At 36.2% G+C, this 23,063-nt stretch overlaps 1 protein-coding gene across 2 annotated transcripts; it reads right to left on the reverse strand.

The window, feature by feature from the left end:
- Window positions 1–942: 942 nt before the first annotated feature.
- LOC135618960 (mediator of RNA polymerase II transcription subunit 15a-like) lies at window positions 943–22,009 on the reverse strand. Of its 2 annotated transcripts, none has more exons than XM_065120464.1 (11): window positions 21,469–22,009; window positions 18,006–18,117; window positions 17,169–17,292; window positions 10,530–11,909; window positions 6,868–6,938; window positions 6,007–6,081; window positions 4,469–5,884; window positions 2,980–3,330; window positions 1,807–1,998; window positions 1,624–1,712; window positions 943–1,533 (listed from the first exon to the last, which is right to left on the reverse strand). In XM_065120464.1, the coding sequence occupies exons 1-11, from the start codon at window positions 21,585–21,587 to the stop codon at window positions 1,332–1,334; spliced, it is 4,131 nt and encodes a 1,376-aa protein (XP_064976536.1). In that variant the 5' UTR covers window positions 21,588–22,009; the 3' UTR covers window positions 943–1,331. The 2 variants fall into 2 exon arrangements, with proteins under 2 accessions (XP_064976536.1, XP_064976535.1); XM_065120463.1 differs by having other exon boundaries at window positions 4,469–5,890; window positions 21,469–22,008.
- Window positions 22,010–23,063: the final 1,054 nt, after the last annotated feature.

Consider the following 23,063-nt stretch of genomic DNA (forward strand, 5'->3'; position numbering starts at 1 on the left):
CGCTCGCCTACATGGGAGAAAGAAAGGGGGCATGTCATCGACTACGAGAAAAAAGGAGAGGGGGCCACTGTGCGCTCTTGTCGTCGATCACAAAGCAAAGAGGATATTTCATTGTTGCCCACAACTCCTTTTGTCGTTGACCACAAGTGAGGAAAGAGAAGGGATCCCCTCACCATCAATTGCAAGGTAAGAAGGAGAAGGAGGGTGCATACCTACGTCATCACTATCTCTGCGAGGTGTGAAGTTGTTGTTGGGCTGACAAAGTCAATAGGGGCTGACGAAATCAATAAAGGTAACCCTCATGAGATGTGGACGATGATGAATCCGATAAAAGAATAGGTAAAATGATTTTTTCACACGACTACAGATGTTATCTTAATAATTTTTGTAAGTATAAGAACTCTTTAAAAAAAGCTCACAAAGTAATTTGTTTTAAGAATGCACTCTCGACCGATCTTCACAACCTCCAATTTTTTGAGTAAAATATTTAAATTTAGATTAATGATAGGACATCGCTGGAACTCTCATCGAAGTCTTCAAGTATTAATTGATATCCATGAGTTCACAGAATTTAGTTTTGGACATTCGTAAAGGATTTTTCTAGTACTCCAAAACCTACACAAACTACAATCATAATTGGCCTCAATACTGAACCAATTCAACTTTTGTAAACTACATAAACTACACAAACTACATAATCTGCAGCCATAACTCTTCCCTTCCTACATTTTGTAATCTGGTGAAGCCAAGACCATGTAACACTATGATATATAAAACCCTGTAAACGAACCATTACTAGTAGTGAATTTGAGCTGCATTGACTTCAAATTGAAAATAAAAAATGAAAACAAAAACCCTTATAATGGAAAAAAGTCAAATATGCTTCCTCATATATGTACTCCGCATATTCTCCAAATGATCAGTCAGATAGATCCCAAGTCATTAAACATGAAACATTTATCACTTCCACAGAATTCTTAAAGCAGCAGTTTTACAATTCTGCACGTCACAGACAAGAAAGTTGGGAGAGAACAATACTTGATACAACAGATAATGATAAGCTTTCCGTACTTGGTAGGATATGCTGATAATTACAGACCATTGCAGGAATACTATAAAAATTGAAGACCTGTAAATATATTGTCGGTTCATTCCAATTCCTGCCCTATTTTCTTCGGAATCGGTTCATGCCAATTTCTCACATATTTTCTTCGGAAGCAAGAAATAATCAGTATTATCCATAGTGGCCTAGCTTAGCAGCGTGATGATTTATCTGCCAAAGCTTTCAACTATTTCCAACAAGCATCCTCAACCACATCATGGATGGAACATCAAGCAGCTACACAATTTTCCCAAGCACCATATCTTGAGCTAAAGGTGCCTCCTCCAGTCTGTCGTGCATATTCCGTTATTACCTTACGGGCACTGACATCCCATGTTCTTGCCATCTCTCCCAGCGACATGGGCTGTGATAGGCCACGGAGAGAAATGATGAATGTCGACCTAGCCTTGACAGACAGATCATCAGATTCCCTACCATAACATCAGAATAACAAAATTGGGTCAGCTTCCTGTTGACCTCCCACTACTGGCTGACAGATAATGTTTAGTATTATGTCTAACCTTTGCTCATCTGGAAACTTGTCCAAGAGAACAGGAGAACATTTTGGATAATTAGCAGGAACAAGCAACCTCAAAGGTAGAATTGGACTCTGGATGACCAAAAAACGTGAGAAAAACATGAACATCAAATGCAGATCTTAAGGTACTTCATGTACATAAACTATTGTACTAGTTGAAGCTCACCATGTGTTCCGAAGCAAACTGAGACTTCAGGCTCGGGCATAAAGCCACAGTAGTGAAGACACATTTCACTATTGTTCCTTCACCTTGTGGAGCAGCAGAATTTGAATCGGTATCTTCCTCACTTATGTTAACCACTGTACCAATTAGCCGCTGGTTTATCTCCCTGATCTCCTCGAGTAATGCATGATTTACCTGCAGTTAAACAGTATTGAGATCTAATGAAAAAAAAGGAAAGAATTATCACAACATATCACTAGAGGAATGAAAAAGTGCTTACAAAGAGAAGGAAAGAATTATTATAACTAATTATAACAAAGGAAAACACGTAAGGTACAACACATTTCTTTGTTAAAAGATCAGAAATAGATTTCTCTTAATTCTGTATACCAACCATAAACACTTGATCTGTTTCCTTATTACACAAGTATACAATTCCTCATAAGAACAAATTCTTTTCCTCTTTCAAAATTTGTAGGAATCAACAGGTTCTTTTAAAATTTTTATTTCACAGATGATAAATGAATAGATCATATATGTTTGGCCATCCGTACTGTGTGCATGCAGATGCACAAAAAAGGTAGATGGGAGAAAAATAGATGGTTCAACAGATAAATTTCTCCGGTACACTGAGGAGGAGATACAATGAGGTTTCGGTTCATTACCAATAAATGGGCATTAATACTAGTATTATGCAACTAGAATAATACAAAGAAACTGTGAAACATATACACACGTATGCATCCAATGGTAGCACAGCTATAATTAGAGTAGGCATAGGTGCTTTTATAAATTATGATATACAGCTACATAGCAACTCAATTTTCTATGTAAATATCTCTTAATCTTAACCACCAGGTTTCAAAATTATATGCACATGTGCAAAGGCAATTCTTTTTCTTCAACAGCCAGATGAAAATATTCAGTATTACTACTTTAGGGTTCAAAAGTTTAAAATTGCAACTTCAGAAGAACAATACATGAACAAATTAAGCTTTGAATGGTTATACAGAAGTTTGAAAGAGAACTGGCTAGATATGGGATTATATAGCATATCCAAATTTGAAACTACAAAGAAGCTAAGAAATCCACACAAAAGGAAAGTAACCAAATAAATGCAAAATAAGCATAAAAGTTCCACATTGCCTGAAAAAAATCAACTGCACAGTAACACACCTCAACCTTCTGCCGCTTGACACGTGATGTTGCAGTCGACTCTAACTCGGATGTATCAAGACCATATGAGTGTTTAAAGCTATCATTTACACTTCCAGCAGATGACACATTATTCAAGGGCATGGCACTTGTGTCACGCTTCATTTTTTTGGTAGTAGCACTTCCATCCTGTGACATGAAACTTCTAGCCTGCAAACGACACTTTGTCATGGCAACTAAATCTTCACCTACTGCAGCCCTAGAACCATTTCCTGGTGCTGGTGCTGAACCTGCTATCCTGTCTATCATGCTAACAACGGACCCAATATCACTAACAGCAGAACTCAGGGCCTTGGGTGTTGATGATCGTATCTGAAAGAACTTCATTCATGTTAGGTATTGATCATGATACTTCAATAATAATAGATAATATGCATATATTTTGTGTCAACTATGTAATAAATAGATTTATCTTTTGTGTTCTAAAATTTACCATAATAGTGTCGACTCTCTCGAGAGACTCTTTATCAAAGGCTATTCTAAGCTATTAAAAATCATGCACAATTTTTTCATTATTTGATAAATAAATAACTTCTATGATGATTGATCTTCTGGACATAAAACTAAATTGGTTAAAAAAAAAAACTTATTTCACTTATTATCTACCTTCAACCACCCTTTCCCAAAGTTTGATAGTATAATTTATTATCTTAATTCCTTTGTAGTTAGAGTAGCTTTAAATATCTCCCTTATTCTTACAAATTGGTACTACGAAATTGGTAAATACCAATGTACTCCTAGACCTTTTAAATTCTTCCCCAAAAAAGGTTTTTGATATTCAAAATTGTTAAATAAATCATCAGCAATCTTTTTTATATTCAAAATTGTTAAATAAATATAATCAACCAATGTACTCTTAGATCTTTTAAATTCTTCCAAACCCTAAATAAGGATACCATTAGGTCCCACACTCTTACTTATTCTCAATTCTTTTTAGAGTTTCTTATACCATATTTTATTTAATTTTATGAACAAATCTATGATACTTCAACTTATCGGTATTGTCCATCTCTATACTTAAATCATCTATAAAATGTTTATTAAATGATCTAGAAAAATAAGGTCTTACAGTGATGTAAATGGTACAGGTAAGAGAATACTGATTGTTTCAGGAGGAAATGGTTTTACACTTATTTTTGCCGCTTGCTACAAAATGAATACATGTTTTCTTTTTAGGCCAGGCCTCCTGGAACTCTTAAACTACATCTTGTAACTCATGATTTACTTAGAAAGATATGTATGATTGGGCAGATACATAATCTTTGTAGTTTGTTGTCATTACATTCAGCAGATACATTTACTTACTATCATGGGCTGCATGGCTACATGTGAATTCCCGTTGCACATCTCACTTTGCGCAGGAGATAAAAGGATACATTTGATAACTTTATCTACCATGCTACTAAATAATTCTGCCCAAGATTCATAAAATGAAAAAAAAATTACTAACCACTTTTATTAAGCGTTCAAATGGCCTTTCTGTTGTAATTGCTTTAGCAGCACCTGAATTTGTATGGTTGGTCTGATTTCCATCAGGACTGGTAAATTCTGCCAGCAAAGGTGAAGCTGATATTCCAGGCGTAGTAACAGCAAGTGATTGAGCTTGAGGAGCTACAGCTGTTGGTTGATGTCCAACACGTCCTGCATTTGGCACTGATGTAATGCCAGAAATTTGTTTCTCATCTCCTGGAATAGGTGAGGGGGCTATAGGTGTGGAAGGAGATGGATCGAATGGTGAGTTAGCCGACTGCAAAGGTGTTCCAGTTTTTATTTGAGATGATAGCAGACTGTGCTGATCGAGTTGAGGAGAAGAATGGTGAGAAATCTGGGGAGATGAAGCTTGAAAGTTTTGAGGTGATGAAATTGGAAAAGCAGCACCAGATTTCAATTGCTGATAATAGCTGTGGCGTTGATTAGGCAAGAAATGCTGTTGATAAAGTCCTGGTTTAACGCCAGGCCCTTGTCTAAACTTCAACTCATTGATTTCATTTGATTGATTGAGCTGTGACAATTGGTGTACTGGCAGCTGTGATGTTTGGTGTTGTTTTTGCTGCTGTTGTTGCAACTGTTGCTGCAGAGGCTGCTGCACCTGAAGTAGTTGCTGCTTTTGTTGTTGCTGAATTATTTGTTGCTGCATATTACGCTGTTGAAATTGCTGCTTTAGTTGTTGATTTTGCACATGCTGCTGCTCCTGCTTAAAATGCTGCTGCTGTATTGCATTAGAACTTGGTTGCTTGGAATTAATATTGTTTTGCAGTGAATTCATTGAGCCATTTGACATAACATTGGCATTGGTCTGCGGAGGAACATTAATAGAACCTTGCCCGGATACCAGACCACCCTGTTGCATGGATGCAATTCCTCCCTGCTGCAATGAACTAAAAGAACTCCCTTGGGCAGAATCAATTGCAGAACCAGTCTGTAATGCATTTGTCATGTTCTGTTGAGGTGTTGGAACACCAAAATGTGTTGATAAAGGTACAGAACCATGTTGCATACTTGGCATAGCAGCTGGCTGCACTGAAGTTGTTGAACCTTGAAGATTCATTTGCTGGTTTGCATAATTGTCATGTTGCTGCACTTGAGGAACTTGAGATGATTGTTGTTGAGACATGGATTGAGGATGTCCACCAGGATGCTGAAATTGTTGCTGTCCAGGAGGCTGTGAAGGGACAACCTTTTTCTTATTTGTAGCTAGAAAAGTCGTTATTTGCTTCTCATACAATGGGAGTTTGTCTTTCAAACCAAGTTGAATATTGCTCCTGGGTAATTGCAAAATATGTAATGTACGCTCTAACATAATCTTATAACTTTTCATTTTATCAAATTGTTCAGATGTCTTCACAGACGGCATAAGCACATCATGCTGCAACTAGCAAGATACAAGAGAAAACATAAAAGGAAATGTCACCAAATAAGTTTCATTTTATTTTCAGAAATCCTGTGAATCTTAAAAGAAAGTGAACCACAAATAAGAAACTCAAAAACCTGCTGCAACTTTAGAACAATCTTTTGGTAAAGCTCAGTCAAATCTGCAAAGTAGAGCTCCTTCATGGATTTTATCTGCCCATAAAAAAGTAAATGACGTTTCATCATAGAGCTCAATTAATATGTCGCTTTACCATAGTTTTATGGCTTCATCACAAAGCTCAGTAACATAAATTTGACATCCACATATAGATATCTATATAAAGATGTAAAACATTCATGTACTCAAGGCCTAACAGCATCAGAACATAAAATAATAATCAAATGATAGGCAAATAACAGGACTTAGAAATGCCAATTCACAGAAAGAACATTAAATCTGCACAGAGCAGTGCATGTATTTCCATCCTTGGTACATTGGAGATGGTGAAATCTGCTATAACAATTTCAAAGAGGCAAGATGTTAGGAACCTTTCTAGTGGAGAAAAGATTGTGTGAATTCTACTGGATGATGTCTTTGGCTCTAAGAGTTTTTCTTTTACTCAGGCTCTAAGAGTTTTCCTATAACATGTCATTGCTCAGCACAAATGAACCTAATTAAATGACACTCTAAGCTCATGTCACTTGGCAATAAAAATAGAATAGTGGTATCTATCTTAGTGTGCCTACATAAATGTTTACCCATCACTGAGTTCGTTATAGGGCAATATCCTACAATATATAAAAATACCAGTATTTACATTGTATCGAAGATTGATATTCAACATGTTCAGCATCAGACCAACTATGAATTGATTTATCTCTTAATACATCTCCAACTTCATACAGGCCAATTAATTTAATTAATTCTTCCATAATTGAGAAATCAAGGTAAAACAGGAATGAAAAACAAGAAAAGAACTCAAGTTTTATGTTATACACCTTCTGATAAATCTCCTCCTGCCAATCAATGATGCCAACATGTCCTGTTTGAGCTGAAGAATCCAGTGCCTCTGTAAAAAAAAAAAGTAAACATAAAAATAAAATAAACCTAAGTAGGTAAAAACCAGTAATGCACTCCCAATTGGCAGCAAAAGTTATTCAAAGCTCAAAGATTACCAGTACAGACTATTTAAAAGCAAATTGAAGAACAACAGCTCGAGTTAAATTGTGAGATTTAGATTAGCATGATATGATGTTGAAGAAACAGAACCTAAAGCAAACATTGATCAGCAGGGAACAAGATGTAAATCGCTGACATCATCATTCGTTCAAGAAAATCCTGTCCACTGCCATAAAAAGTGATAATTTTCCCATAACAAATATATTAAATCATTAAGAAGCACAGTCACAAAAAGCCCTGGAGATATCAAAGCTCAAAATATCACCCAACTTTTGGAACAGAGGTGGTCCAGTTATGATCCCTACTTCTGATATGAGCAGCATCAGTGTAAGTACATAGATCACATAAACTTTGGTAAGGTTACACAAATAACCATGATGATCCAAAGTGATGTTTCTAAAGTATGAGGTTGGGCACAATAGCCAATCTCAACAAATAGATGAGATTGTAAGCTTCCAAGTATGAGATTAGAAACTTGATTATTATTTTTCAGAAGTAGCAAAATTTATATTTTTATCTTCCTTTTAACTCTGGTTTGGCCTTTTGGTTATTCTGGCCAAGTCAGATTCATATCTCATACAATCAGTTGTGTCATGCCATGTTAACATGGGCACAATACATAAAGTAGGAAGCAGCTAGAAAGTAATATATTTTTATACATTAAAGTAGCACATATGAATAAATAAGTTTCTGTACAAATATACAAGAATAAGGGAGATGTACAATGCTACTCATATTGTTGAAGAATTTACCAAATTTGTCACACAACTTTGAGAGAGAATAAATAATTAAACAAAAAACTAAGATATCACACAAGTATTCTTGAAAATCATTTATTTCAAAGCCTGAAAGATTAATCATGTCAGAAAGACAATTAATGGGAAAATATATATACAAAGAAGAAGGAAGTCTCGACATGATTTGCATTGATCTTAAGAAAACCTACAATAGAGATCATAAAGATTTATTGTGTTGGATCATACAAAAATGGCAATTAGTTGTTATACTGAAGTAATAAAAGTGATGTATATAGAGTTATTATAAATGTTAGGACTATAAGATTACCCTAGAAATGTGCATCAGAGGTTTGCTTTGAGTCCTTTAACTCTTCACTTAAAAACGACATATGGGTTCTGCAGATTTGTCAAATTGCTCTTAGAAAATAGGGGGCAATGCAGTTATATTGATGTGATAAAAGCTGTGTAATACAGTTGTCATTAGTTCTAAGAAAAAAAGAGTTGTCACCAGTGTTTGAATTATAGGAGTTCCTAGAGATTTCCCTATAACACTAAATCTAAGTCAAGGATATGCATTAGTCCTTAAATTCTCACTTTAGTAAATGGATGGATTTATTGGTAACATACATTATAAACTTTCATGGTGCATGTTGTTTGCTGATGAAATTTAATTCGATTAATATTAAACTTGAGCTTCAGTGACAAACACTAAAAACTAAGCATTCTAAACTAAGTAGGTCAAACAAAATACACCAACTGTAATTTCAGCTATATCAAGACAACAGTAAGACGTATAGTTAAGATTTAAGAAAGCTAAGAAAATTCTAGAAGTAAAAGTTTTAGGTGCCTTAAATCTATTATTCTACAGGAAAAAGAGACTAATGAAGACATAATTCAGAGTTAAAGAAGGAACAGTTAAATTGTAGAGGATCATCATGAGTTATGCTTGATCATTGTGTTCCCCTTAGGTTGATTGTTATATAACATACAACCACTGTTCTCAATAATTCTATCAGTTATGCAGTGAGAAAAAACATATGCAAAAGATCAATGATGCTGAAATGGGATTGTTGAGATGGATTGATGAAGTTATTAAAAAACATAAAGAAAAAAATGTTTACACACATGAATAATAATTATAGCCTCAATAGAAAATAAAAATGATGGAGAAGCTACTAAGGTGGCATGGAGATGTCTAAGAAAATTTTAGATGTTAAAATTAGATAGCGGAGTTAATTAAGATAAATGCTAAGAGGAGAAATAGAGGAACATAAGAAAAAATTACTAGAAACAACGAAAAGATAAATTTGCACTGGGTTTGACAAGTGATGTTGCCCTAAACAAAGCTTCATATGTAGCCAACCTCAAAAGGTTGACGATGAAAATCAGGCTAAATTTCAAAGATGTGGAAAGAAAAAGGGTCGAACCGAATCACTTTGAATTGATGGTAAACTCAGGTTCGGGTTCAATTGACATTTTAGGGTTGCAACGTGACAACATCTTGCACAATTACTATCTCATTTCCTAGATTGATAATAAAGTAGAAAAAGAAAATAAATAAGAGAATATTACAAGAATCATCTTTCGAAAAAGGATGATCATCATGCACAAAGAAGGAAAATTATTCTACAAAATCATCATCTTGCAAGAAAAGAAGAATATCATACATAAAGGAAGATTATTTTACAAAACTATTCTGAAAACTTTTCTCAAAATATAACTAGATACTTTTATTTTTTATAAAAGTATTATAAAAAATAAAACTATAATAATTGTGGCCTATATAAAGAGGCTAAGCAACTTTCATATACAAAACTATTAAATCATCTTGAAGCAACTTTTATTTTCATCCTTTTTAGTTAACTTCTTTTTTTATTATAATTGTGGCCTATATAAAGAGGCTAAGCATTATAATAGCATCATCAAACCTTGAATGAATAATAGTTTTGTTTCCCACAAACTATGTGAGTGGAGTGAGGTCACAACTTTACCCTGATGCGAGTCAAAGAACTTGGAGAACACGATTATCTCCTACTTTTCTCTCCCCTCAGCTAACTTACAACGAAGACCCATAAATCAATCTCTCATCATCAGAAGTCAACCATAAGGATGCCAAAGTGCTCCTTGATGATCTTGGTATGCGCTGAACTTCAGCTTTTGTTCTTTATTACTTAAATTAATATGTCTACAAATCAAGTTTCTCTCACCTCCACTCTCTCCCCGTTTTAGCGTTTTTTATTTACCTACCCCACCATTTCTCTTCATATTAAGCATCCCTTTTAGGGTTGTCCTACATCAGCCGAGACATTATAATTTTTTTTTGTTGTAGCATGCATAGCCCAATGATCCTTTTAATGATGGCAGGTATATCCAAGAGGATTTAAAGTCTAGAATATTCCAAAGGGTACAATAAATTATAGTTGTTCAGTAAAAGGATCATTTTAAACAAAATATGAAAAATTATGGCCTATTGCCACACAAAAAAAATCATTGCCTTTCAGCTATATCTAACATAATAAGCCAGATTTTCAAGTCAAATTTCTAGAAAGGATGTGACACCCTGAGATTTTGAGAAGGCACCAGTATTAAATTCTTGATTGTTCCACCAATCATAAAACCAAGCATATACTCTTTAGTCTTTATACCATCAAATGTTCACTATGTGCAACAAAAAGCAAATAAGTTATAAGAAAACATCCACCAGTTAAGGGGGACAACTGAATTCATTAAATGTTATGACTTACTACTAGATGAGACCTCCTGAAGTCCTATTTGTGATTGAACAAATTGCTTCTGCTGCTCAATTGCATTCTGGGAAAGCAAACCTGAAGCTTGAATTCTTTGTTGCATCTCTCGTTGCATGGAACTTGGATGTTGTTGCACCAGTTGCTGTTGCAATGATGCAGGCTGAGATTGGAACTGAGAAAGCAATTGCTGCTGTGATGATTGATGTTGGGGCTGTTGACCTTGTGGTTGCAGCATTGCCAGTGGTGCCTGCTGGTTTTGCTGCTGCTGTTGTATTGTGGTCTTTGGTTGTTGATGTATATGCATAGGGCGCTGATGTGGCTGCATATTTGAGACATTAGATAAAGACCCAAGTATTTGCTGCTGCTGCTGTTGTTGCTGCTGTTGTTGAAGCCCTGACATGTTACTTTGGTTGCCTAACTGCTGTTGTTGATGTTGATTCAACAAATGGTGGGGCTGTTGCATGTTTAAAAGATTATTCTGTTGAATTGACACTCTCTGTGATTGTTGCATCTCTGTGGCACTCGTTTGTTGCCCAATTAATTGGGTCTGTTGGACATTTGAAATATTTGTTTGTTGACCTATTATTTGCTGCTGCTGATGCTGCTGCATGGGTAAATTTGATTGCTGAGGTGCTGAAGTTGGCTGTTGCTGCATTGAAGTTGATTGTTGAAGCATGGCAGACTGTGATTGCTGTTGTTGTCTGGCAATTGATTGTGGATGTTGCTGAAGCAAGGAGGGGGCAGATTGCTGAACAGTACTTAGCTGATTTTGTTGAAGGCCAGGTTGTACAGCTGACTGGATTGCTCCAGGCTGTGTCTGCTGCATGGCGGACTGGCCTGACTGAAAATTGGACCCGATCTGCATCAGAGGCTGCTGAGAAGATTGCAGTTGGGTTGTTTGCATCAGAGATTGCTGCTGCTGCTGCTGCTGAACATGCGGTTGCAAGAGTGAAGATTGTTGAAATTTCTGCTTCATATACTGTTGTTGAAACTGATGCTGGTATAGAAGTTGATTTTGTGTTTGATGCTGCTGTTGAGAAATAAGTTGTTGCTGTTGTTGCCTTCCTTGCATCGGCCTTTGTGTGTTTGAATAAAGATCTGGTGCTGCAGTTTGTCCCAGAGAGTTGTTGGCAGAGTTTTGTGATATGCCAGGCATGTTCTGTAGGTTAGATATCTGGCTAACACCAGATATGTTGGACTGACTAAGGCCTGTGATGGATGATAATGCAGAGGAAAGATTGGCAGGATTTTGTGCCATAGCCAAAGTGTTGTTCTGAATATTCTGGGACAAAATTTGTTGCCTTGCTGAAGGTTGATTCACCATAGAGACAGATAATGGTTGCCCTTGGTTGGCTTGTGATTGTACACCAAGCAATGCTATCAAGGAAGCATATTTGGTAAGTCCCAAGAAGTTTGAACCCTCAAAAAATGAATTTCATGTCTACAAGTTCCAAGCCTCCAACCACAGCTTTTACTTTAACAAACCTTAGATTAATATGCTTTCTTCAACTTCTTATAGGGATGGCTCTGGGAATAAAATCTCAGTCACATTAACAAACATTTACTTGCTGCAACACAAATGGTGCCCAGCCATGACTTACTACATGACACCATGATGTCCTGATGCTAGTCATATGTGAGTCACATGCCCATGTGGCCATGACACTTGATGCAGGCCACATCTAGTGAATATTCCCCACAGTAACATGTGCTGGTTGGGCAATGAGGTTTGTGGTTTCTATTAGTTGTCCTCATTCCTCATGAATATTTATATAGAAGGTGTAGCTTCAACTAGGTTGCAAGTCCTTGTTGAACTATCTCATATGTGCTACTACATATGTTGAGCCAAGGAATAAGGATTGCCTCTTTGTGGCATGGGAGTCTCCTATGTCTTTCTAGCATTGCTAGATTACATGTCATGTCAGTCCACACCTTTCTATCAGCTAGCACAGCCAAAAAGATAGCTTAGCAATAGTTCAACACCTTCAACATAGTTCAGCATGGTGTGTGCCTACACCTTTCTTATGTGGTAAATCTTTGAAGACAAAATGTAAAAATCATTCCAATACATTTACCTTTTCTGGAAAATAAGCAGAAACAATCCCATGTTTAATGAAGGATTTTCATATCTCTAATGGTTTATCAACACTGAAATGTTCAAGTACCTAACCCATATATGAATACCACTCATCTTATCATTATCAGGTGACTTAAACCAGTAAACAAAATGCTAAATGAGCATCAGCACTGTTGGGAAACCTTGGGGAGTATCACATGTGCAGTGGAAAGTGAAAACAAAAACTGATTTCCCAAAACAATCTTATTGAATCGTCGTGCGATGATCGGAAGCGAAAAACTCGAAAGCGATAAAACCGCCTAAGGGGTGTGAGACGTTCTTACCTAGGAGAAATCGTATATCCCCTAATCTATAGATCTCGGTTTGTGGATGAAGGAGCTCTTGCAAACTCCTCTCTAGCGGTGATTCACACAGCGGATGCAGCAATGACGCACCTTCTGGTGCAGCACGTTCTTTCCTCGTGTTCGCGCATCACCACGCCGCAGCAACCGAGGGGTCGATCTCTCTTGCTATCCTCCCGCACCACACCAGAGAGGGACAATCGATTGGAGGAAGAAGTAGGGAGGAGATGAAAGAGGTGGTGACAATAGGGGTCTAGCCTATGATCCCTTTAAGCCCCAACTCCTATATATAGAGAACCCTCTTTACTTACCCTAATGGATCCTGCCTTAATAGGTACTGAATCTCCATCCAATTATCCTGGCTTAATGGATATTGGATCGCTGTCCAATAATCACTCTAAACCCTATTGGGTCTCACCCAATGAATCTAATAAAATAGAGGCTTATTGGATATCTCATATTTAATCCTCTACTCATTGTGTTGTCCACCATATGTGTATAACCCTCTAGGCCCAATATTGAACTGGCCGTGAGTTGCACTTGCCAAAACTCATTTTGACTCAGTGAATTATTATCCCCATAATAATTCATTCAACTCATCGACCATGGATGTACTAAGCCACTATGCCATAATCCCTAGACGATACTGAGAGATCTAATCCATTGGACCTATCTGCCCTCAGTTACCGTGTATCTATAGTCCCTCGTTTATCTAATATCCCTAAGATCGTATACAGGGCATGGTACAGTCATGCCCATACGAAATCCATCAGAGTCTTACTCTAATCAGATTCTCCTGGAGAACTCTTCTCTCAATCCAAATCTCGCGCTTATTGGATTCATCACGATCTGATCGACCGTAGTTAGGGATTTGCTTGAGTGAGAGCACACAGGATATTCCTCTCATGATACCGAGAGTGGATGATCCTCTATTGACACTCGTTTGCCTTCACAAGGTGGGCTATCATTCCCAATGACCGAATGTACTAGATCTGAAACTTTTAGACTTATAAGTCTAATATTAAAGAATGAAGTACTCAAACAAGACATCCTTGGTGTCTCAAGTCTAAGGACCAGATTCACAACTGGAACTACGGAATTACTATCTGATGATAAGATATCATTAACCGACCAGCATTCTATAAGCGGATCATTCAGTGAACTCGGTCTCCAATGAACACATGTACAGTGTCCCCACACAAGCAGCTATGAGACAAGCTGCCTCCATCATATGAACAGGTATATAGCACATCAATCTGTCTAGTTATCTCGATGTCCCTCTCGAGTAACCTACGACCGAGAATATTTAGGGTCTGTGTTTAAAGGCGAATCATTATATCATGATCTCATAATGATCCAATTCTCATTGCACAGGTCGAAGGACATAACAATATATTTATCATCCAATATAAAATGAGAAAATATCATAAAAATAATAACAAAAAAGATTATGTAGCATGTCACATGTGTCATCACTTACGTGATTGACTTACAAAGCACCTGTAACTAGCAAACACTAGGTAGGCGGTATCTATTACAGTTTCAAACTCACATACAGGAATTGAAACATAGTTTAATTGATCAATGTGCACTATGTCAATAGGATATAGTCAAAGTCCCACACATATACTATTGCAACAAACAATCTGTAGGTACCAAATATATGTGTAAATTCTTTCATCCAAAATAAAATGTTTCCTAGATAGACCTTTTAAAAATATAATTTAAAAATAGCTCTTTTTATAATAATTAAAAAATAAACATCATTTTTTATGATTTAGGGAAGCCTAAAATTATTGTTGTGAATAGCATATTTTGTTTTGGGAACAATGATATTGTGACTAGTAGTTTTACCGAAATCACTTTACGATAGCAATTTCACACGTTAGATTGGAAATTATTGTCAGAGTTATCATTTCTTTTGCACAAAAAATGCCATTATAATTAGAGCTATGACACATGTAAGACTGCTTTAACATCCTCTAGGAAATATTTTTTAAAAAGGTGTTATCAAGGGAAAAGCTTCCCAGAGTAATTCCAAATTCACAAGTTCAATGAACCTATATCTCCCATTTAAAGCTTAAATTCTTGAACCTTGTTTCGTAATACAAAATAACAAAAAGAGTTCACAGACTTTGTACATGATTATAGTTCATTATGCACATCAATATTTACTCATAAATAAAAATACACTGATTTTATGGAGAACATAAACATTAACAAATTTTGACCTAGAAAACTTATTTTCAAGTAAGGGTCATAGTTACATGAAGCCTCATCTAGTTTAAATGCCAAACCTCACAATTAAGTAATATTGAGATGCACATCCAAAACTTAACTACCACTAACAAGTTTTCAATTGAATGATTATAATTGTGTAGGGCCTGCAGAATATATAACGTGAAAGAAGCATATCCCCCACAGACATTGTCAACTAATTATAATCATTTAAATGAACATTTTAATTATGGAATGGAAAAGTCATTTGGGTAAGCACGATAATGTCTTAGCTGATTAGCTAGCATTTCCAATCTAAAAGATGTAACAAAATAATTTTGCCTTGTAATATATCTGAGAGGAATCGTATCATTCTTGTTGCTATTGCTTATAACCGTAAGCCATCAATCAAATTTAAGTGTACAAGTTGTTATTTGATCCAGCTAGAATTTAGTGCGTCTTCCCGATGTCATACTTCACAAATATCAGCAAATCACCTATTTACCACATTTCTAGAGTATCTACTACTCAAAAATAATAGTTTGTGACAAGGTTTGTTGTACCACAACGTACCGTGTGTTGGTATGGGCGGTATATACCGGTCCAACAAGGGACCGATATGAGTGAGATGTTAGTATGGCCTCATGTACCATATGTTGGTATGCTCAATATGGCTTGGTACAGCTAAGTACGTATCATATTGATAGTTTATTGGTACACCAGTATGGATCGGTAAAACGAACCTTGGTTTGTAGTCAGAGGCCAAGATAATTAAAAAAATATGGTTTTATTTCCTAGTATACTGCATCTCAGGGTCTGCCGTACCGAGCCATACTGCCCGGTATAGGCGGTACGTACCGGTCTGACAGGTTTTCGGTACGCGGACCGACTGTTACTGGTCCGAGGCACTGTAGCACTGTAGTAGTACACTGTAGCACTGTAGCAGTACTACAGTATTCGGTACACCCAGGTGTACCGCTCGGTATACCGTACCGTACCGGTATCGAGCCCAGGTCGAAATACTGGTACGGTACGGTATTGCGAACCTTGCTGCATCTTCAAATTCAATATACACAAAACATTAAATTTTAGCATATGACTCTTTCAACTCTCTTGTATGTTCTTTTGGCCTCAGAATCAATATAAATTGATTTATTTGCCAACACTTCAAGTCCCCTCTCTACATAGTAAATAAATCAGTTTAGGGTGACAGCGTGTGCCAAATGACTTCGACCAATTTCTTTTCTGCACAGACTTTTAAGATCCAGTGAAACATTTGGTGGATCACTGGATTGTTCTTTATCTAAAAGGCTTCAAATGTTTAAAGCTAACAAATAAATAATAATAAGGTCCACCTCTCCAGAAAAGGCCGTCATTCGAGAGGAGGCAGCTTCTCAGCCAGTCCAACTTGCCTAGCAAGTTATATTAATATACAACCAGCATCAGATGATTGTATACCTCCTCAGTTATATTAATGTATAAGCAAGGACAAAAAGTAAATACTCGACCACAACAGCAATTTAGAACAATGTAAAAGAAGTTCAATTTAAACAACTCAAGTTCCAGGTTTTATAAAGTATAATCCAGTCAAAACCATGATAAAATTATCAAATAATAGCACAGCTCTTGTCAAAGTAAGAACACTGAAGAACTTACAAAGAGATGAAAATCAAGAAAGATGAAAGATCAAACACCTAGATGACAACAAGATAAAAGATGGGCACAGGATGGTGTATAAAATCTTCAATAACTTCAAAGTCTGGCAAATGTCATTTAAACACTCGAGAACCACAGAGAAGTACACAGGACAAAATAAAAAAGAATCTATAGATTCATTTTATATGAAAAAGAATGAATATAAGTAGTAATATTATAATATACACAATACACAAAAGGATAGAAGTAAACAAAATTGACTGTGATATTTTGAATAAAATATATCTTATCCATAATTCAGAATGTCTAATTTGTACAGATAAGAAAGCTTTTCAAGGTACCTACCTGGGTCTGCAGAATTTTGGTTGAGAACTGCGCTGTTAGATATTGAAGGGTTAATTGAAGCAGAATGCTGAGACTTATTCTCCATTGAAAGCATTTTTAGAGAAATTTTCCTCAAATAATCAGGCTGAGAAATTAGAAAGAAAAAAATATTTCATACAGAGCTTACTGTTCATACCAATAAGCAAGAATAAACAAATAGATTTTTTTCCATTGGATTCTGAAAGACATATATGGTACAGATCCAAATTAGTCATGCAAAATGCTCAAGAGTAATCTCATCCACAGCCAATTAACATGTACTGTTTATTTAACAAGCTTATAGCCAGTAAGCATCATGTTTTTCTTAAGGATGAAATTATAACAAACAACAAATTCTGGTACTTGAATGCAACAAAAGAGCTACTATGGGCAGCAAGAGAGCACTACAAAAGGCTATTTTTTGTGCTTCTTCATTTTCCAGCATGTAAGAAGACTATTCATAAAAATATTATCAATAGACGAAAAAGGCAAATACTATCAAAACATTGTCATCAAACCAAAATGTAAATACCACCAAAAAAAGCAACGACCACAAGGTTTCAAAAACCAGTCTGGTACTGTTTTTAGCAAAAGGTCAGACTAGCTTAGTACTAATACACTGTACAATATGCTTAACTGTACAACCCGGTAGCATAAAAAATTTAAAAAATTTAAATGCCAACTAGTATTGCACCTTAGTTAGACCGATAAACACCAGTCTATATGTACTGGTCCAACCAGCATTTCAAACATTGGTTGAGAACGCACCTAACAAGGGCAAAGCAATGACCAAGATTAAAGACAGATTGGTAAATTTACCTGATTAGAAGCTGCAGTATATATCTTCTCCTCAAACCGAATAGCAATTTTCTGAAGTTCATTTATGCCCTCGGGCACAGAGATAGGCAGGTGCCTCTTCAAAGTTTCCATTCTACATATAGAGAACATTGAACTCTTACAAAGTGAAAATTATGAACAGAATAAATTTTGAGAACCAGGAGAAAGAAAAATGAATGAGAACCACTAACTGATCAACAGAATTTTTTCCAAAATTGCACATGCTATAGTGTGAACAAATAGTGTATGAAACTCTCATAAAGCGAGTGGAAAAAAGAGTAAAAATATGAAACAAGACTTCTTAAGACTTTTTCTTTTAAATCAATGCCAGTACCAGTACATACCTTCCGCTTTGTACTAGTCCAGTACAAATCCATACAAAAACAAAGAAAACAAAAACACCAATTAGGGTCCACAAGTGTGAGCCCTCTTCTCGTAAGCCACATGGAACCAATGCTGTCATTGTTGCTCACTGTCACCAGTCCCTAGTACGCTCCCCCCTCTTCTCCTCCTCTTCCTCCATGACCACCCCTTCATCCTTCCTCCTCCTTCCTCCAGCGCATCCTCTTCTTCCTCCTCTACTGTTGCTTCCTCTTCCCCTTCTTCTTCGTCTTCGAAACACTGATCGATACCAAATGCACCATGTGTCGGTATCACATGATAAGCCAGTATTCACCGGTACATACCGGTCCGACCAACAACCCATATGGGTCCGGTACACGATATGGCATTCCTTGGCCAACACTAACTAAAAATGGCATGTGATGGAAAACCAAGAGCAAAAGAATTATCGATTATATCAACCAAGAAAAGGTATATGATAGGGACTCCAGTGTAACTAGCATAGTGACTAATGACTAACAAAAAGCCATGAGTATACATTATATGTCAGTATAGCCATGACTATACATTATATATCAGTATCTGATCCACAAAATGCATGATGGATCACTTTTCAGTGCCAAACAAAAGTTTTAAACAATTATGTTCTTTTTTTTACAATAGACTTACTCGATATATTTGAACTCACGAGTTCAGATTACCTTCCCAAGCATGTTCCAATGATGTTCCAACAATGTATATTATTTTGCTAATTTATTTTATTTTAGTAAAAGCAGAGTCAACCTAAGTTCCAAGTTAGAAGTTAGTAACTACAGAAAAAAAAATTTCTGTAGTATCATGAAATATAGAGCTAAAGATATGGGAAAAGAATGATGAAGCCATTAGTAACGTTAAACATAGAGCTAAAGATACAAAAAATACAAAGATAAGTTTACAGGAAACAAATATGTACATTGTTTACACTTTGAATTTATTTACCAAAAAGGAAAGCTTGAAGATGTCTCTTATATAGAAAGAGCGGGATAGTCAAATTGCAGACATCTCTGGTATAGTGCACCCATCAAGTGCAAATCTAATTAACAGATACAAACTTCAAAATTTAGCCTCAAGATAACTCATGTTCATCGTACTGTTGGACAATTAGGCATAGTTTGTGTTATTGTGGTATTACTAGATTCTCATACGATACATCTGATCCATATCCAAATCATCCTATGCAAATTCGATTTTGATTGAATTCTTTGTTATATGGCTGCATTAAGTAACTCTATACCGCCCACACCATTATGGTACTGGTGGTATTTACCAGTCCAACTGGTAGCCAAGCCTCATACCACTCTTTACCAACAGATTCAATACCAGTTGAAGGGGTTATCACCATAACCCCCTTGTACAGGACTTACCACTAAATACAGATCCATTACCAGGCGATAAATCCACCCAGATATGATGTGCCCCAACGAAACCCATTGGGGGGGTCTCGTTGGGCACTTTAAAATCACCCACCCACCCCAACCAGCCCACCCCCCAAAAGCCAAATCTCTCAAAACTTCATTGAAGATCACTAAGGGAGGTTGATTTGTAACATAGGAAGATTGAAATCTCAAGATCTGGTCTGATTTCTTTCCAAATTAAGATAAATCTGAACCTAATCAGTAAGATACTTTCATGCAATTAGGTTGGGGCTTATGTTTATTCTTCCTTTCTTAGCTTGGATCTCTTCCATTTAGAAAAGCAATTACAACGTAGTTCAACTTTCATACGATCCTAGCACATACAACCAAAGGTCCATGATACCGAAGCATGTTGTCCTCCCAACCCAAGAGAGATACGTGACACATCTAGATGAGGATTTCAAAGAGCTTAGAGACTGGATTAAATTATTCAAAAAACAAAGAGGCCTGACCTTTATGATGTCACAATGATGTCAGGGCCAGCAAAAATGAGCATCATCAACTTCCTTGCTTATTTCAACAAGATAGTTTTTCTTAAGTCACTTGATGCATCTGACAAGATCTATTAAGCGAATGATAAAGCGGCAAATTTCAAGGGGGCCAATCATCAACGTAGGTTGATACGGAGACCGAATTCTTCCTATTTGCTATCACACACCATAAATGCTACCTAAAACAGTATGCTTCCAAAAAATGATATTTTCTTTTCTTAAAGATCTACGGATGGATAGTTAATTGGCTGGACAAAAAACCTGAGTGGTACCTGTTTCTCAAATTGGCTATTTCTCCATCTCCAGAGATGAATAGATCCTTCACGATGTAAAGTACTCATTGATTTGGAACCATGCCTTATGTTATCTTTCAATTCTCTCCCAAAAATATTTACCCAATCCATCCCCCTTCCCCAATAAAAGCATGAGCCTCTATGGAAATCTGTATCGGCCACATAGACAGTGAAAGATGTATAGGAATCTTAACTGTATCACATTTGAAAATCCAAAGATATCAGAGATCAAACTTTCTCCCCCCTCAACAGACTCAACGACCTCTGCTTACTACATGCAATAAGAAAGATCCCATTTTGAACTTTTCCGCACAGCTCCCTCTTAGTTCCAATCATACAATCCACCAACAGTTTACTAATATGATATCATGTAAAATTTCCTGGTCGGATACAAAACCAATTTTTTGAGCATTCCTCAGTCACAGCCTACGATACAAGAAATGAAATCGAGACCAGAACCCTGAGAGATCAACCCTTTGGACATGTCATAAGCACGCGTATTTGCATAGGTGGACGATGTGATCGATTAATGAATATCAAAATTTGAAACGAAGTTGAAGTGGATAGAGAGGTGACTAAAAGAAAATTTGACTCGTTTCTCAAGGAAACGACGAGTTCATTATGGAAAGAAAAAAGACCGCCGTGCAAATTACACGAACAAAAACCCTAACAAGATAATAACAACAACAATAATATTTTTTTCTCAAGTGCTTTAGATTTTTCACATCCAAACCACAGAAGGACCTTAACCTCACCCAAAAGACTGCTATAAATTCAAAAATATCGACCAAAATCGAGCGATGATAGACGCCTTCACATCAGGAAAACCAAGAAAACTTTGAGGAAGAGGAAATAGTCCACTTACATCTTATTTACAATCCTGTGCCGCGCCTCCGGCTGGAGTTGGGTCCTCCAGTCGCCGGATCCCCCATCCGAGGCGGTGGCGCTCTCCCCCTGAGCCGGCCTCCAACTATTCCCCTCCATCGGAAGGATCTAAAGCACGCACCCCTCAAATTGAGATCTCAGAGCCGGGGAAATCAAATGAGATGGGAATCCGCGGGGAAATCGATCCGGCAACAACGAAAAAGTGGGTTGCCGAGGACGAGCGAGAAACGTGCGAAGAGCCGAGAGAGAGAGAGGGGGGGCGTTGAAAGAAAGCTTTGGGGGAAGGGAGGAATCGTACGGTGGGGGATTCCCTTCAAACATCGAACACAGCAGCCGAGAAGAAAACTACTCCCTCCCACCAATACCAGTAGTCCGATGCTGACGAATGAGCAAATTATTTATGGGACATGCACTCCATGTTTCTTCACCCCATCGCAAGTTCCAACCGCCGCTAGAATAATGGCACACTTGTTTCAGATATATTACCCAGCGAATCTGCGCTCAGCACCTTTTTGAGACCGCTGCTTCTTAATTTGCGCCTTCTAAAAGAAATTCTATGTAGTTTGATGACCTATGTAGTTTGATGATAGACATAGGTGATTTTTTAAAGAATAAATATAAAACATAAAATTCGAGTTAAGATCCTATGATAAATTATCAGAATTTTTACTAATTAAATTAGCTGATATTTTTACTTTCAGATATAAAAGAATTTATATTAGTGAATTTTTAAGATCTCATTTATCGGGGTTGAGGTGTTATTTTCTTTTGACGATGGATGAGTGTTACGGAGACATATAGATGATGTCTTTTAAAAAGATATAATAATTAATATAAATGAGGTGAGAAGATATAGGGAAAAAATATATATATATATTTAAAAAAATTAACTTAAAAATATTTTACATAGAGTTAGATATTTAAATATTTATATATAAGAAATTTAAATATTATTACAAATAGATGATTTCCCTAAAAGGATCTCCCTTTTAGCTTTATTAAAAGATATCCTAATTTTTTATTATTATTTAATATTTTTTCATCTAATATCCCAATATTTTTTCATCGTGAGGCTTCATCATTTTTGTGTGATTGAATATAACAAGAAGAAAAAAAATAAGATAAGACGTAGAAGACTGTGTTGAGAAAGCATGTCAAAACGATCGTATGGAGGCGATCGATCTTAGACGATCTTGTAGAGGCAGTGGGCAACAACGAAGAGCATTTAGGGCATCAGAGGAAAAAAAAAGATATTAAATAAAAAAATAAAAAAAAATGGGGGACACCTTTCGAAAAAAAAAAAAGATCAATTTTTTCAGAAATCATACTATTACAATTATCATAAATATAAAAATAATAATAAGTATTCAAAAAATAATAAATAAAAAAAACATTTATTATAAGCAATAATAAGTTAAATTTTCATTCCTTTATTGTCATTAATGTGATAATTTATGTATTTATAAAAAGTTATCGATGTTTGTTTCTTGATCTATGCTCTTTTTTTATAATGATTTTATCTTGGAAACAATTTAATACATCTTTCAACCGATTGGAGTTATTTTTTTGAATTTT

The sequence above is a fragment of the Musa acuminata genome, chromosome BXJ2-8, assembly GCF_036884655.1.
Source record: "Musa acuminata AAA Group cultivar baxijiao chromosome BXJ2-8, Cavendish_Baxijiao_AAA, whole genome shotgun sequence".
NCBI classification, from domain to species: Eukaryota; Viridiplantae; Streptophyta; class Magnoliopsida; order Zingiberales; family Musaceae; genus Musa; species Musa acuminata.

Excerpts from the sequence above, each read along its gene's own strand:
- LOC135618960 (XM_065120463.1), bottom strand. The coding sequence starts at position 21,587 with ATGGAGGGGAATAGTTGGAGGCCGGCTCAGGGGGAGAGCGCCACCGCC. Across the intron at positions 11,910-17,168 it reads CCAAAATTCTGCAGACCCAG|CATTGCTTGGTGTACAATCA; the intron begins GTAGGTACCTTG and ends CTTCCTTGATAG. Across the intron at positions 6,939-10,529 it reads TCAGGAGGTCTCATCTAGTA|AGGCACTGGATTCTTCAGCT; the intron begins GTAAGTCATAAC and ends TTTTTTTTACAG.